General features: G+C 34.2%; 1 protein-coding gene across 1 annotated transcript; it reads right to left on the bottom strand.

Moving 5' to 3' along the window:
* Nucleotides 1-9,074: 9,074 nt before the first annotated feature.
* On the bottom strand, nt 9,075-12,363 carry LOC107914312 (peptidyl-prolyl cis-trans isomerase CYP40). Its single transcript, XM_016843182.2, has 9 exons — nt 11,831-12,363; nt 10,889-11,392; nt 10,689-10,776; nt 10,522-10,574; nt 10,156-10,260; nt 9,911-9,986; nt 9,542-9,579; nt 9,304-9,426; nt 9,075-9,218 (listed from the first exon to the last, which is right to left on the bottom strand). The coding sequence occupies exons 1-8, from the start codon at nt 11,999-12,001 to the stop codon at nt 9,373-9,375; spliced, it is 1,089 nt and encodes a 362-aa protein (XP_016698671.1). The 5' UTR covers nt 12,002-12,363; the 3' UTR covers nt 9,075-9,218; nt 9,304-9,372.
* Nucleotides 12,364-16,263: the final 3,900 nt, after the last annotated feature.

The raw sequence follows: 16,263 nt of genomic DNA, 5'->3' as shown, positions 1-16,263 counted from the left end.
AGCTCGATTGATTAACGACGATCCTCACATATCTGATGCGGCTAATAATATGGTAATATATTATTATTTGTTAATCATGGGTTCTATTAAAAAAAGATATACGTAATATATAGAAATAAATCATGTTATCCTAATATTTATTTTTTGTAATTTAACACTATCAGGGCTCGTACCATGTATTAAGGGGTCGGGTGAATGGTATAGTATATCCCCCGGATTCACGATTGATGCCCTACTTGGAGCAAGCTGGATCCGGGTCAGTAGTATTGATCTGGACGTTCGACTTGCGGTATGATTTAATATCTGCACTAGTGGAGCGGTGGCACCCGGAGACCCACAAATTTCATTTTCCATGTGGGGAGTGCACAGTAACCTTAGAGGATGTTGCACTGCAGCTTAGGCTCCCAATCGACGGGAGTCCCGTAACGGGAGTAACTGCATTTACTGAGCCGGCTGCACTATGTTATCAGCTACTAGGAGACTCGTCAAACGATGATGAGTCAAATTTTATGGGCTTGAAATTTACATGGCTGAAAGCCAAATTTGGACAGTTATCAACTAATACCACTAAAGGAGAGTTGATGTGCGCTGCTCGAGCGTACATCATGCATATTATAGGGGGAATACTGATGCTCGATTCAAAAAACAACAACAATGTTCATATCATGTACTTACCCCCCATTAGTTTATTTGACCAATGTTCGCTCGTATAGCTGGGGCTCCGCCGTTATGGCAGTGTTGTATCGGGAGCTTTGTCAGACGACAAAGCCTTCTGTTGTAGACATGGGCGGATGCCTTACATTGTTGCAATCCTGGGCACTTTATCGGATGCCATTTTTGGCATCGGTTAGTCACCAACCATATGTTTATCGACTAGTTAACAGGTGATAAAATATAACTTGTCATTAATTGTAGCCATACTATATAATTTAATGTTACCAACCATACTATATTTGTTTTTGTAGGTGGAGTATTTATCCGGGTATCGGGAGGTCGTACACTGTCCCGATATACCGACTGATGATCGAACAACATGCCAGGGAAGGGGTAAGGTATTCTAATATTCGTGATATCTTACTTTCTATATCTTACTCACACCGTGTTAAATTATAATCATGTTATTAATCATGCAGATTATATGGATGCCATATCGTAGACCGAAAATTGCAGCTATGATACCCTCGTCTGCCTACGTTCATTCTCAAATGTGGTGCACTAACGCACCAATTATAAATTTCAATGTAGTCGAGTGGTACCATGGGGATCAAGTGTTACGACAGTTTGGTTACGTCCAATATATCCCGGTTCCGTCATATGATCTGGGGGTGGTTCACGGCATCAATAAGAGAGGAAAACCGTAGTTGGATTTGGGGTTAAGCACCTAAAATTTGTTGCGCTATGGAACAATCGGATGGGTCGAATATCTCAGATGGTTATGGATTCCGATTTGCAACCATCATCAGAGTACATACAATGGTACTCTAGTTGCGGAAAGCCATATCTACTTGGAGGGCAGTCGATTGTAGTCCCCCCGCATATGCAGCAACCTAGGGGATTGTACCCAGCGGCCCCCATGGAGGCGGAGCCTGCGGCAGATCATAATCCCGAACTAGAGCCGGAGCCGAAGCCCAAGCAATCACATTGACATGGGGATTCACATTGCTATCATCCAGATTTGGCAGACAGTGACTATTTTCTGAGCTTGTCAGGGGGCGAATACGCATACAAGTTTGATATCTTTGGATCGTACCCGCTGCAGTGTAGCACTCTCGGCCAGTATCCATAGCATCATGGGACTCCTTCCGGTTCAAGTTCGTCGATTCCGATCGAGCCACATGATTTTTCCTCTATGTTTAGCACACCCCCACCTGCACCTAATGAGGATGTTGGTCGTCGCGAACACCCACAACGTGACCGTCGACCTCCGCATAGGTATACCCCTAGGACCACACCATTGAACCATCAATTTTAGGGGTTTATTGCACTTTGTTGTACATTACAAAGTTTGTAATTTTTGTATAAATTTAATTATTCTAATTTTAGTTATGCTTACTACGGAACTTTTCTTCCCTTTTTGCATTATATTAAAGCTGAATTTAATGTTAAATGGGTCCATTTTGGATATAGTTTTAATTATTCCAAATGAATTATACTTTTTATAACTTAATTTGGATACAATTTAAGCATATGCATAAGCATAAGAAAATGAATAATTTTAATTATTCCAAATGGGTGTTACGGCAATATTACAACATTACAACATTACACATAAAATTTTACAGCATAAGCTCAATTTCGACCCGATCCTAACGATTGTCAAACATGATAGTTTCGCTGAGGGCATTTATTCCGATTATGACCACTTAACCTGCATATTTCACAATACTTACCGTCGGATTTCACCCTAATGTCCATTTCATTATGGATTCTGGATGATTGCGGACGACCTCTTAGATTCCTGAGTAGCTCTCTGTCTAGGACAAGCTCGAAAGTCATCGGAGGCACCTCCCACATAAACAAGTCAGGCAGGTCAGGGAACTCATTTTCCCAGACACGCAATGTGTGCTCGAGCGTGTACACATCATCGACAAATTGTTCAACATTAAGGTTCACTTTAGCACACGCTGCCATGACATGCGCACATGGATAATGAAGTGTTTCGAAACTCCTGCAGTCGTACTGTCTGTTCCAGAGATTAACTCCATATGACCTAGGTGGTATACCGGGTCGACGGCCGATGGTCTCAGTAACTTGAAACGTTTCCAAACGTCGTGAATATATTTCTACATTCATCGACCTCACCATCCGATGGTTTGCAACCATTGCACCCCTAACATCTTCGACAAACACGTGTCCCACCTCCATCTGGTGGACTTGTTGCGGACCCATTCTTGGCATCAATGTAGCCGAGAATACAGATGCAATCGGAAGATTTCGTGTTTTCAACAACACAGCATTGACCCCCTCCACTAAGTTTGTGGTTATTTGACCATAACAAAAGCTCTCGTCAAAACTTTGAACCCATTGCCATGGCTCCATTGTGCCCAACCATTTTCAGAGAGATGCGTTTGTTTGACCCTCCATGTCACTCTCAAGTAGAATCATTCTTTGGCGGAAAATATGTGGCTTTAACTCGTATGCTGTACACGTATTAAGAAAAGATAAGTTCCAGTAACTCGATAACATAAAACATTACAACTTATATCGAAAAGATAAGGTTATCATTTACCCATTGCCACTACTTGTCTCTTCTAGTATGCATTCTTATAATCTTTATGGAAGTTAGCTGCAATGTGACGGATGCAGTAAACGGATCTCCAGGGCACACCAGAATGCCTAATTGCTGCAGTTAAACCTTTCCCTCTATCAGAGATGATGCAAATATTATCGTTGCTAATAACATACCTCCGTAGATTGGTAAGGAAGAATTCCCAAGATTCTAAGTTCTCCTTATCTACGATGGCAAATGCTATCGGGAGCATGTTTCTATTGCCGTCTTGAGCAACCGCAAGAAGTAGGATCTGTGTATATTTTCCATATAGCCAGGTCTCATCCATCTGCACAAATGGCTTGCAGTAGGGAAATGCCCGCACACATGAATCAAACGTTTAGAACAGCCGATGGAAAATTTTTTTCTCGGCTGTAACTAGTCGTCTGGGCCGTAATAAGGTCTTGTCTGTAACTCAATCACAGTCCCCGGTACGTACTTCCGTATAGCAGCTATCCATCCTTGTAGCTCGTGATACGACGAATCATAATCCCCATACAATTGCTCCATTGCCATCTGTTTAGCTATCCACGCCTTTCGATATGATACTCGATAGTGGAATCGTGCTTGCATTTCGGTAATCAGTACCGAAACTTTAATGGTCGACATGTCCTTCACCATTGGCATGATACACGTACAGATAGTTTTCGAATCAAGTTTTCGATGATCTTCTGTCATACGTGTTTATGTGCATATATGAGGCCCAACAAATTTTCATATCTCCCACATCTGCGAACTTTGAATGAATGTAGCTCGTACTCGCCAATTGCAGCCTTCCGCTGCCTTCCAACACTCCCCAATATATATTGTCGATTTAGACACTGCGACTTTATAATCCACTGATATGTTCATGTTATACCGTTTAATAGCAAGTACGCACTCTTCTTTACTTTTGAATTTTTGGCCTACGAATAACTCCTCATGATCATAATTGATGACCAGTCGGTGAGTAGGAACTATTTCAGGGTACTCCGGAAACCCAGTTACATGCGCTGCGTCGAGGCCTATAAGCGAAATGTGTGGCCCAGGATTATTGTGTATCAAAATACGTTGCATCTGGTTCCCGACCGAAGAAGCGTTAATGTTTCCATCGTTATTCACATCTTCATCGTCAATATCATCAGGTACATCGTCCACATCAGGATCACTGTCACTATCGACCTCTTCACCACAATAATCGCTACCATCGTATCTATCATCACCAACCACATCAATATCAGGTGTAATATTCAGATCGATAACGATCCCACCTATAGTCGATTCACTATCAACGTATGATATTGGAGCCACTATCCATGATTCTTGAGCTCCGTGTTCTTCACCATATGCATTGACATCTTCATTTTGCTCCATACCGGCTAATTTAGCAAATAAGTGAATCGATGCATTCTTGTCACTCACATTCCCACAGTAAAGAGCGACCATTGTCTCCACTTTTTCGTCGTCTACAAGTTCCATTTCGGTGAATTTGATCGGATTTGTTGAAACTGGAAACTTGTAGAAAATTTTTGATATCCTTCTCCCACAATGTTTAACAATTTTTGCATTAATCATTCCCTTCATATCATCCAACGAGACATTTCTATTAAATCGCATTGCTATTTGTTGCCGACATTCAAATATACAAAAAACTTATCATCCATATTCAATATTCAATCTGTCAAAAAATAAACAAAATTTCAAAAAACAATCTCGAACAGTAAAAAAATTACTTAAATAAAAAAATTAATGTTTCAATATGCAATTTTTTCATTCTTAAGCTCATACTATTTTAGTTATCATTTTGTACATGAACAACGTTTAACCACTAATCCTAATAACTAACACAATAACAATAATAATAGTTTTTTACTCAAAATAATACTAACTAACAATAATAATTAGGGTTTTACTAATCCTAATAACTAACCATAATAATAATATTAATTTTTTACTAATAATAATACTAAGTAACAATAATTATTAATAACTAAACCCTAAAAACTAACAATAATAATACTAACTAAAACCATCAATTTGAGTTTTTATTAATCTTAATAACTAACAATAATAACTAAACTAACAGCAAAAAAATAATAAAAATTATACAAAAAAACATAATAACAAGATAATCCATTTTTTTTAAAATACCTTATTTTTTCTATTTTTTTCTTCTCTCTCTCTTTTTCCGCACCACCTTCTTCTTCTTCTTCTTCTTCTCCTTCATCTCTCTTCTTCTTCTTCTCCTTCAGCTAGGTTGAATCGGGTTAAATAATTGAAGTGGTGCCGCCTCTGCCATAGGCACTATTGGCGCCGCCTGTGGCAGGCCCACCATTCAGATTTTAACTGTTTTTTTGTACCATTTTCGTAAATAAAAAAGTTATACTATTTTGATATTTTTTTATTTTTTTAGTATTATTTTAGTAAAAATCCCCTAATATTCTATATAACAGTTTTGAAAAAAAAAACCATAAATGTATAACCTAACAAATAAAAGTAGAAGCATGCAAAATTTAGTTTTTTAAAAAAAAATACATGCAGCCTTCTCATATTTAAAACTCATCAATAGATGGGATTTTAGTTTTAAAATTTTGAGGTTGTGTTTTAGCGGATTCAATTTATTTGTACAAATTTATTTTTCGAATTTAATATTTTTGTTAAAACTCAATCAAATTTCAATTGAGCCTTTGGGATTATTTTAGTTTATTATTCATACTATACATTAAGCTTTTGGCGAAGGTGTTGTCACAAATCAATTAAGCACTCAGTTAGGTAATGATTAAAATATAATTATTTTATAAAATAAATTATATTATTTTGAGGGTATTTTGTCCTTTTACATTTCATATAAAAAATAGAAGAACGCACATAATATGATTTGAACTTAAAACTTTAAAAAACTTTATCATTCCAACCAAAGTCTCATTTGTTTTTTTATATCAAATTTTATAAATATATTTGTTATATAATTTTGTTTTTCACCCATTTCGTAATTGTCGATTATGACACTTTTTTAGGAAATATTATTATTTTAACATATTTGTAATAATAATGGGTAAACTATACTAGTTGTCACTTAATTATTAGTGTGTTTCTATTTTGGTCAACCGGGTGTAAAAATTCTATTTTAGTTAATAACGTTATCAAGTATTGACATTTGATATATTAGTCACTCCTCCATAAAATCATAAAAGAAATATTAACATGATCTTTTTATTGACATAATAATAAATTTAGTCCTCTAATATTTATAAATTCTATCAATTTGGTCCTAATTTTAAAAAATTCAACAAAATTGACTCTCAACTTTACACATTCTATCACTTTAGTCCTTATTTAAAAAAATCAAAATACTTTTAAAAATAGAAAATTATCTAAAAAAAGTTCGATAAAAATACCGAAAAATATTAAATATGTATATAAATTTTAAAAGGGTAAACTACAAAGTAGTCACTTTTGTTTGCCTTAGATTACATTTTAGTCACTTATGTTTGAAATGTTACATTTTAGTCACGTTATCGTTTTGTTACGAAGTGATCACTCTACCGTTAAACTCCATTACCTCCCTAACGGAAGTCCTACGTGGCAATCCAAATGAGTTTTAAATGCCGACTTGGATGTCCAGTTGCTAGGATGAAAATAGGTTTTTAATCAAACAAATTTAATTTGGACGACCATGTAGGACATCCAGTTGGCATTTAAAACCCATTTGGACTGCCAGGTAGAACCGCTGTTAGGGAGGTAACAGAGTTTACAATAGAATAACCACTTCGTAACAAAACAATAACATAAGTGACTAAAAAGTAATATGAGGCAAACAAAAGTGACCATTTTTATAGTTTACTCATTTTAAAAACCGTATTTTGACTAATAGCAACATGAAAACAAATCAACACCTATGAATAATAATTTTCTTCTTGTCTTGTGTAAGCTTTACTGGAGTTGATTTTGCAAACTGCTTCTTAGTATTAGCATCTCTAGATTTTCACCTCCTTTAAATTTTTGTGCTGTACTATTGTTTTTTTCATTGATGAATCAATGGCTTTTGAAGCTTTTCTTACTTATTTTCATTGAAGGTTTTTATTTTTACCTTTTTTTTATTAACGGAAACAGACTAATTTAAATATAAAATAATTCAATATAAAATTTAGTTTTTTTTATTTATTATTTAAATTCTTTTAATAAAATTAAATTTCTTATTTATAAATATAATAAACTTTATAAATAATAGCAAATATTTAAACTGATAATTCAATAATATAATGAAGAGGAAAGACTATATTAGTCGGTTCAAAAGTTTCTCCAAATTTGTGCTTGTATCATTATTATGTTCTTTACCAATCTATCTATCTATATTCAATTATGAAATTACTAAAAAATCCTCTCATATACAAATTAAATTATATTTTTATAAGAATGTTTTTACTTTTTTATATACTAAATCAATAAAAATTAATTATGAGGTTTTAACCTAAAACTGTAACTTTACCATTTCTAATTAAAAAATCAATTAATTTTTATTTAAAATTTTAAAAAATATATTTTTTTGGTATGCCATAAATCTAAAATTACATAGAATATTACATAGAATAGGTTAGAGGTATGCATGGCCAGGCTGGACTCAACTAAAAATTTAGGTCCACTTGCTAGGCTCAAGCTCGGCCCAAAAAATAGGTCTAAAATATTGTCTAAGCCTAATTAGAATAAAAATGTTAAAACTCAGGCCCGACCCGGCCTGCCCATATTAATTTTTATATTATTTTATATAATTTTAAAATATATATAATACATCAAAAATACTAAAGACATCAAAAAAAATATTTCCCAACAAATTGAAAATAAATTTTAAAAAATATGTATACATAAATAACACTAAGATAGATGCAACTTAACAAGCAAATGCCTCTAAAATAATAACAAAAATTAACAAATGTCTTTAAAATAATAACAAAATTAACAATAAAATAAGTTTTATATAATATTCAAACAATAACAACAAAATAATAACAACATAATAGTAAAGTGATAGCAAAATAGGAAAAAACAATAAGAAAATAATATTAAAAAACAAAAAAAATTCTTTTATCCTTTAGTGAATTCAGGCTAGGCCAGGCTAGGCTCAGACTAAAAATACTTTACCCGAGGCTTGGCCTGTTTTTTAAACGGGCCTTATTTTTTTGTCCAAGCCTATTTTTCAAGCCTGTATTTTTACCCGGCCCAACCCATGAACAGGTCTAGATCATAGATAAAATATAAAAATAATTAGTAACAGAAAATGTAAATAGATTAGAACTGTAAATCTGATTAACTACACCGAAAGACTGCCTACCGGCTCGACTGGGAAGTTGAGTCCGAATTTTTTTTATTCCTTGAGATTACAATGACATATGAGACAAATTCTTCAACCATAAAATCTGGACTTGCAGCCACTGATAGCCATAAACAGCGTTTCAAAAGAGATGTGGATTGCAGGAGGATGCTAGTGCTGTCACTAGGAGCCATGTTTGAAGAGAAATATAATGCAGATATCGCCCTCCAAATAGGGCTCCATCAACTGCCTCATTTACAATGGAAATTCTCCATTGCTTGATGCTGTTGGGAATGGTTGACTTTAATATCACTGAGAGTTCCGGCTAAGGAACGCTTAGGCTTGCTTCATAAATTGGGACCTTTAGAGGCCTTTTCTTACTAGTAAGTTTATGCGTCAAATAAATGTAAAATCGATTTCAAGCTTTGCTCGATTGTGAGGTTCAGTATGGTTTACGTCAATCAAATATAAGGTTGTCCTGTGCCTATAGGAAGAAAGTTCAAACCAGCTCAAAACATGTAAAGAACAATCCAGTTTCTACTAGGAATAAAATGCCAATCCGCTTGATTAGGTATGAAAGAAAGTAACATTCCCAATTAACATTCATCCAAATTTGAGTATGTCCTAAACAGATATCCTGCAACTTTTTGCTGATGCTGAAGCCTGCCCATTGGAATAAAACCAGTAAGACATTAGGATCTAAAAGCATGCTCCAGTCCATGGGAAAAGTTGGAACAAAAATTCATACCTGATTTTCCTCCCAACCAAACAGTAATCAGCAGAACTAGTAAGGATTTACATGGTTTTGGCTAAGAATCTACTGAAACATTCTAGAGTATGCTTGTTTCTCTCGGTCTCTTCGATCAGCAATCTGCGGTAGGTTTACAAATTCAATCACCTCATGAGATGAAATCAAAGGTACGTGCAGGGATGAAAGTATAAAATATTTGACAAGCTTGACAAAGGAAACAGTGATGATAATTTACCTTCTTCTTTGCAGCTGCAAGCTCTTTTTTTATTCCACCTGAAGGGTGGAAAACACGGTATGAGATGAAAATCATCGCGGAGTTCTACTAGAAGTATATAATTGTATGGTTTTGACAAACTAATACCAAGGGTAATAGCAACAATTTATTAAGGGATGAGATACTCTAGCCTGTAGATCCATACTGGAGTAATGGTCCATAAGCAATTTTACCATGGCAATGATACCAATTACATAAACCAAATATTACCTCCTTCCAAGCCTCAAAACAGTAAAAAGGGAGCTAGCAGTCGAGGGGCTTAAAAGTGAATTATGCTGGACAAATGTGTTAAATGAAGACTGCTATTGCAAGAAACAAGATTGCACTGACCATCATTTGGCTCCAAGTCCAATGCCTTTTTAAAGCTCTCAACTGCGGCATCTATGTCATTAAGTGCCATATGTGCCTGACATCAACGAAAAATTGAAAAGCATTTTGAGAGACAAAGCATCTCAGGAAAAGTGGAGTTTAACCATTCAATAGTTTGGACAATTGTGTGTAACTGCAATAGCATGCAATGCCAAAGAATGAATGAACAAGGCTTTGAATGTCATTCAGATAGTAAGCACTGAGACCTGGCCTTGTCGAAAAAAAGCTTTCACATTATCTTCACCATCACGAATTGCAAAGTCCGCATCCAACAATGCTCCTTTTAAGTCTCCGAGTTTCAACTTGCAGGCCTGAGGCAAACAACACAGACTGCGCTTTTATTAAAGAAAACAAACATCAATAAAGTGGAAACTATATGCATGATTGTCATCCAATATTTGAGGAACTCCACACTGCCACATACTTTCGGTCCAACATTACAGAGCAGATTCAACAAATGAGAATCTGAAACATGACAAAGAATATTGAAATGATCTAAAATTTTCATTTTAGATGCCAAGACCTATGAATTATCTATGAGCTAACATTTTCAAGGATTTCAGAGATCTTACAGAACAATTTGTAAATATCTGTGACCTGGTCTTCCGCAAAGTCGAGCTCTTCCCTGTACAAAGACAAATAGGAAATGAAGAATTTTTCTTTAAAAAAAACAACCCAAGGATTCATGGCAATCACAATATAAATCACGATCGTCAAACAAAGAAACTAAATTATGCACCTGCATCAATGCCCTTCAGCTCCCAGCAAACATCCAAGTAGCGCAAAGCCTTGCAATATTTTCTAAGAGCAATCTTATAATCCTGTTTCTATAAGAGGCAAAACCATTCCTTATACTGAATATTGTACCATGTTTAGTCTAGGAAAAAGGTTAAAAAAAGAGAATTATACCACAGATAACCATATAATCATATTTAATACCTTGAATTGCTCATTCCCAAGAGCTTTGATAGAGTCTACTGCCTTCATCCACCAAGATATTTCATCCGGTTTGTTGTCGACATCAGCTGGCCAATCAGGATAAATATCACCATCCTTGAAAAAGTTGGATATTCCATCATCCGCCCCCTCAGGAATTTCTCCACAATCTGCAATTACAACCTCTTGAGTGGGGTAATTAGTACCATCCTCACCGGCAATATGTTCAATGGAACGAACAACACCCATTCCTTTTATAACCTTCCCAAAAACCACATGTTTTCCATCGAGATGAGAGGTTCTATTAGTGGTAATAAAGAATTGAGATCCATTGGTGTTAGGCCCCATATTAGACATTGATAACATTCCTTTTCGTTCATGTTTTAAGTCAAAGTTTTCATCTTCAAATTTCAAGCCATAAATGGATTCTCCCCCAGTTCCATCACCAGCTGATATATCCCCACCTTCTATCATAAAACCCCTGATAATTCGATGAAATCGGACACCCTGTATATTAATATTGCACTATAATTAGGAGTAATTAGGAAACAAAGAAAGAATAGCAGTATAATTTACAGCCTTCCCAGTATAAACATTCATCTTAACATTCCCATTGCAGCTACACATATATTGTTTTTGAATATGCAGTATTACATCACATAATACACAATATGCAAACACAACAACATGTAAGCTATACCAAATAACCATTCATTAAGATCAAACACTGCAGGCACTTTAAATTTCTTTGTATAAACACAAAAAGAAAAAGGGTTTTAGTACATTCAAACTAAAGATCGTTAACACTTTAACATTCCATGAAGAAGAAGAAGAAGAATTAAAAGAGTAAATACCAATCAAGGCATACTTCCATGCATTTACACGTATATTTGTGTGTGTGTGTGTGTGTGTGTGTGTGCTTATAAGAAAGGGAAAGAAAAGAACCTTGTAATGCAGGGGAACAGAAGTATTAGGTCCAATGCCTTTCTCACCAGTACACAAAGCCCTGAAATTTTCAGCAGTTTTAGGGACAACATCCCTGTATAACTCCACTATCAACCTCCCCTCTACTTCTCCTCCTATACTTATGTCCAAATAACATCTGGGGTTCACCATTTTCGCCCAAAAAGAAAACCCAAAACAAGCCGAAACCCGCTTCTCCTTTTGAACTCAGAAAAAAAAAGGAATGAAAGAAAGAAGAGGGCTGTTGTGGGTTGGTTGATGTTATGGTTAGAGGGTTTGAGGATTATTTAGGGTGGGACAGTAACATTGGTTTTCAAGCTTAGTCCTTTTAGTGTAGGTTAAGGGAGAGGATACGGATGTTGGGGCCGTCACAAAGTTGGCTTTTCGTACCGTACAATAGTGTCTGTTGTACCTTAACAGAGCCCCCGCCTGTCCGCTGATTTTCCGGATATTATTATTTAATTTATTGAGAGTTGAGAAGCAAAGAAACGATTGAAATTCGCAAAGATTATGCATGCCTATGGACTCGCGATAAGAATGGGCAGTAAAAGAAGACCAAAAAGGAAATACAAGTAATTTTAATAATTAAATTCTGGTCAATTAAACATTTTCTTTTTGTTACATCGCTATCCAACTTCTTTTTTTAATTTGAAAATATCACATCAACTTGATACTCTTTCGATGCCGGTAACGATGGAGAAAGTTACAAATGACCAAGAATTGATGGGTTGAATGTCCAATTTTTCCAATAAAAATGATCTGTCACCGAGATGGTTCGATTGGTGTTTTGTGGACATCCTGTTGAACAGAACCTTAATAAGACTTTGTTGGTCCTTATTCCGAAAATGTCTAGCCCAGAGTATGGCCAGTCAGTCTCTGTATATATCTTTACAAGGTAGTTACGAAAGTTATTGTGAACCGGCTCCGAGATATTATGCCGCTTATTATTGCTCCAAGTCAAGTTAGCTTCATAGTGGGGAGGAGTATCATAGACAACATTCTAGTTGCACAAGAAGCTCTTCACTCGATGCGTACTTGCAAAAATCTAAGAAAGGGTGGATGATAATTAAGGTTGACTTGAAAAAGACTTATGATAAATTTCATAGGAAGCTTTCTTCAATTTGCTGCTTTGGGAATGGATTATATTAAATTTGGAGAACAAGTGAGGAGCTTCTCTTTCGAGTATTAGCTGGTCTTATGTTTTTGGCTATCTTTGTTGGTTCCTTTGGAGAACAAGGGATTTGGTGGTTTTTGGCGAAGACTCCTTTAATTCCCGACAGGTCATCGAATCGGCGTGTAAGTGGGCCTCATATTGTTTTTCCACGCTTGTTGTTTCGAATAATTTGTAGTCAAGAGATGGCAGAGCTAATCCTTGGAAGAAGCCGGTTGTAGGATGGATAAAGTTGGATGTGGATGGCGCCATGCTGCCTAGTTCTGCTCATGGTTTTGCTGCTGGTGTTTTTAGAGATGCAAATGGGCAATGGGTACTAGGCTTGGGGAGGAATATAGGATGTTGCACTGCTGTTCAAGCTGAGCTAAAATGTATGGACTCAATCAGCTGGTAACTGAGTGTGATAGTCTCCAAGTGGTTAATATGTTGTTGAAGAAGAAGAATGGAATCGGGAGGGTTGCGTTATCACGTCGAATACAGAACCTTCTGGCTACCATAGACTACATCAGGATCAAGCATGTTTATTGGGAATCAAATTTATTAGCAGACTACTTGGGCAAAGCAGCAAGGAAAATCGAACCTGGCTTGAAGGAGTATCCTTTACTATGGATGAGATTCGTGAGCTGTTAAGGAAGGAAATGCATTATGCTGCTGAGTTTTGTTAGTTTATTAGCTAATTAGTGCTAATTCTCTTCTGTTAAAAAAAAATCATACAATTTTTTTAACTATGTTAACAATTGAACATGAATTTGAAATCCAAAAAGTGAAGGACTACATTCGTGAAAATAAAATGAACTAAATTTCAAATATACGAAGAATATAAAGACTTAAGCATATTTTTTGTTTGGTTAAATGGTAAAAATGAAAAAAAAATAATTATTAATATGATTTTTAAGTTAGGTATTGATACTTTAACCCTTTAAAACATGTATCGCTTAGTGATACCTCAAGAACATGTATCGATATTTAACTATTAAAACGCTTTAAAATTATTTTTGAACTCTTTAAAATGACTTGGATCAAATCAAAAGCATTTTGTTTGAGTCAAATAATATTGAAAATATGTTTTTAGGTATTTGTATCACTTGAAAATATTTTAAAGATATATTTTGTTTTCCAACACAAATGACTTAAGGAGTACCATGAAAAATTAATCTTTAATATTGTTATATCAAAAGCTTTATAAATCAAGGCTAAACTCTGCTATTAGTCTTTGTACTTTACGAATGTTGTAGATGTAGTCTGTGTACTTTAATTTAGTCATTTTTAGACCTTATACTTTTCGAATTTTAAATTTTAGTACTCGCCAAATAATAACTATTAATTTGATTAAGTTCTATTATTTTCAAAATATGATATGGCAAATATATTATCATGTGTAATGTCATGTCAACTTGTTATTTCCGCATATTACTCAGTTAATGGATTAGCTATTGTCGTTTGCATCAAGATTTAAATTTTAAAATTCAAAAAATAGGCGGACTTAGAATGATCCAATTGAAGAATATAGACTAACTCTAGAAGTGTATGCATTGTACAAGGCTAGTAATCAAATTAAACCAAATGGATTTAACTGTTATTATTTGAGTCAGAAATGTTAAAATTAAAAAATATATAGAGACTAAAATTGATCAAATTAAAGTGCAGGGACTAAATGCACAACTTTCACAATGTATAGGGGCTAATAGTGGAATTTAATCTTTTTTTCAGAAAAAAAGAAAAAAAATTGAGTTTTACAGGAAAACCTAAATTTTTACATAAAAACTCATTTTATTTATTTTTTCCTTTTTAAAATTATTTTTTTTCTAATAGAAGGAGAAAACCTGTGGATTTTAGAAGGAATTACTTAGTTTTATAATAAAAATTTGATTTTTTATAGGAAAAATCTTTTTTATGTTTTTATTAGGATTTATTTTATTTTATTTTTCAATAAAAAGGAAAAACTTGAGATTTTATAAAGAAATCTTACATTTTTATAGGAAAAACATTTTATCTTTCTAATTTTCTTTGTTTTTTTCTCTTTTAAAACTAATTTAATTTTTTTAGTAAAAAGAGAAACACATAGGTTTCTCCCGTGAATTACATAGGTTTTACAAGGAAAATTTTGAATTTTTATGGGGAATTGATTTACCGGTAAAAACTTGAGTTTTATTTCTGCAACTCAATAACTCAATTCCCAGTACAATCTCAAGTTTATTTTCTTTTTTGAAAAAAATAATTTTAATTTTAAAAAATAAAATAAGTGACCAAAATGAAAACTTATTAAAATTGAGTAACTAAAATAAATGTACAATAACATTAAATTAATGACGAGTGACTAAAATGAAAATATTTTGTAATGATAATGCCCTAGTTTCAAATTTTATTTTTTGACAAATTTTATTTTTTGATGACCAAAATAAATATTTATAAAACATTGAATTAACTTCTTTTTTCATCTTTCTTTAAATACAAAAATTTTCATTATTTCATTTTCTTTTCAAACCCATATTTTTCTCCGCTCTTGGTTAGTACTTTTTAAAAAATGCAAAAATTGTCTCCAGTAGTGATTATGACCACCAAGCTCTATCATGCCAATCATCAATTCAAGTTCAAGTTTCGTCTATTTAAAGTTCTCATGGTTCCAGGGAAAATGCAAAAATTGTCTCCGGTAGTGAGTATGACCACCGTGCTTTGTCATGCCAATCATCAACTCAAGTTCAAGCTTCGTCCATTTAAAGCTCTCATGGTTCTAGGGAAAATGCAAAAATTGTCTCCGATAGTGATTATGACCACTATGCTCTGTTATGCCAATCATCAACTCAAGTTCATGCGTCATCTATTTAAAGTTCTCATGGTTCCACAACCAATTACGGCCTTCATTTAAAAAAAAAAAGATTTGCCTTCAAAACTCTATAAGTATGTTGAGATCTAGAGTCTTTAGTATAGTTGTAACACCCCAAACCTGGTCTAAACGTTTTGGCCGAATCTAGAGTGATTATGTAAAATGGTTGAAAATTTAGCTTCCTAGAAACGTTGAAAAACAACACAATTTCTGTTGCTAAAGAAAACTCCAATTTAATAGAAATTATTCTTAATTATCTTTTTAGTTGAAAGCATGTTTCAATTACGTTTTCTAAAAAAATCAATTACTTTGCAGCGGCATCACTTAGAAAGATGTACTTTTGAAAACAAAGTTTGCTAATTGAAACCTGTTGTTTTTACAGAAAATAACCATTGTCGATAAAACGTTTAAACCATATTA

This window comes from Gossypium hirsutum, chromosome D10 (genome assembly GCF_007990345.1).
Source record: "Gossypium hirsutum isolate 1008001.06 chromosome D10, Gossypium_hirsutum_v2.1, whole genome shotgun sequence".
NCBI classification, from domain to species: domain Eukaryota; kingdom Viridiplantae; phylum Streptophyta; class Magnoliopsida; order Malvales; family Malvaceae; genus Gossypium; species Gossypium hirsutum.
This window is presented reverse-complemented; position numbering and strand designations above follow the sequence as displayed.

Coding starts and splice junctions, on each gene's coding strand:
- LOC107914312 (XM_016843182.2), bottom strand. CDS start 12,001: ATGGTGAACCCCAGATGTTATTTGGACATAAGTATAGGAGGAGAAGTA. Junction 10,575..10,688: donor GCTGAAGGGCATTGATGCAG/GTGCATAATTTA, acceptor GTCTTTGTACAG/GGAAGAGCTCGACTTTGCGG. Junction 9,580..9,910: donor GGACTTGGAGCCAAATGATG/GTCAGTGCAATC, acceptor TCCACCCTTCAG/GTGGAATAAAAAAAGAGCTT.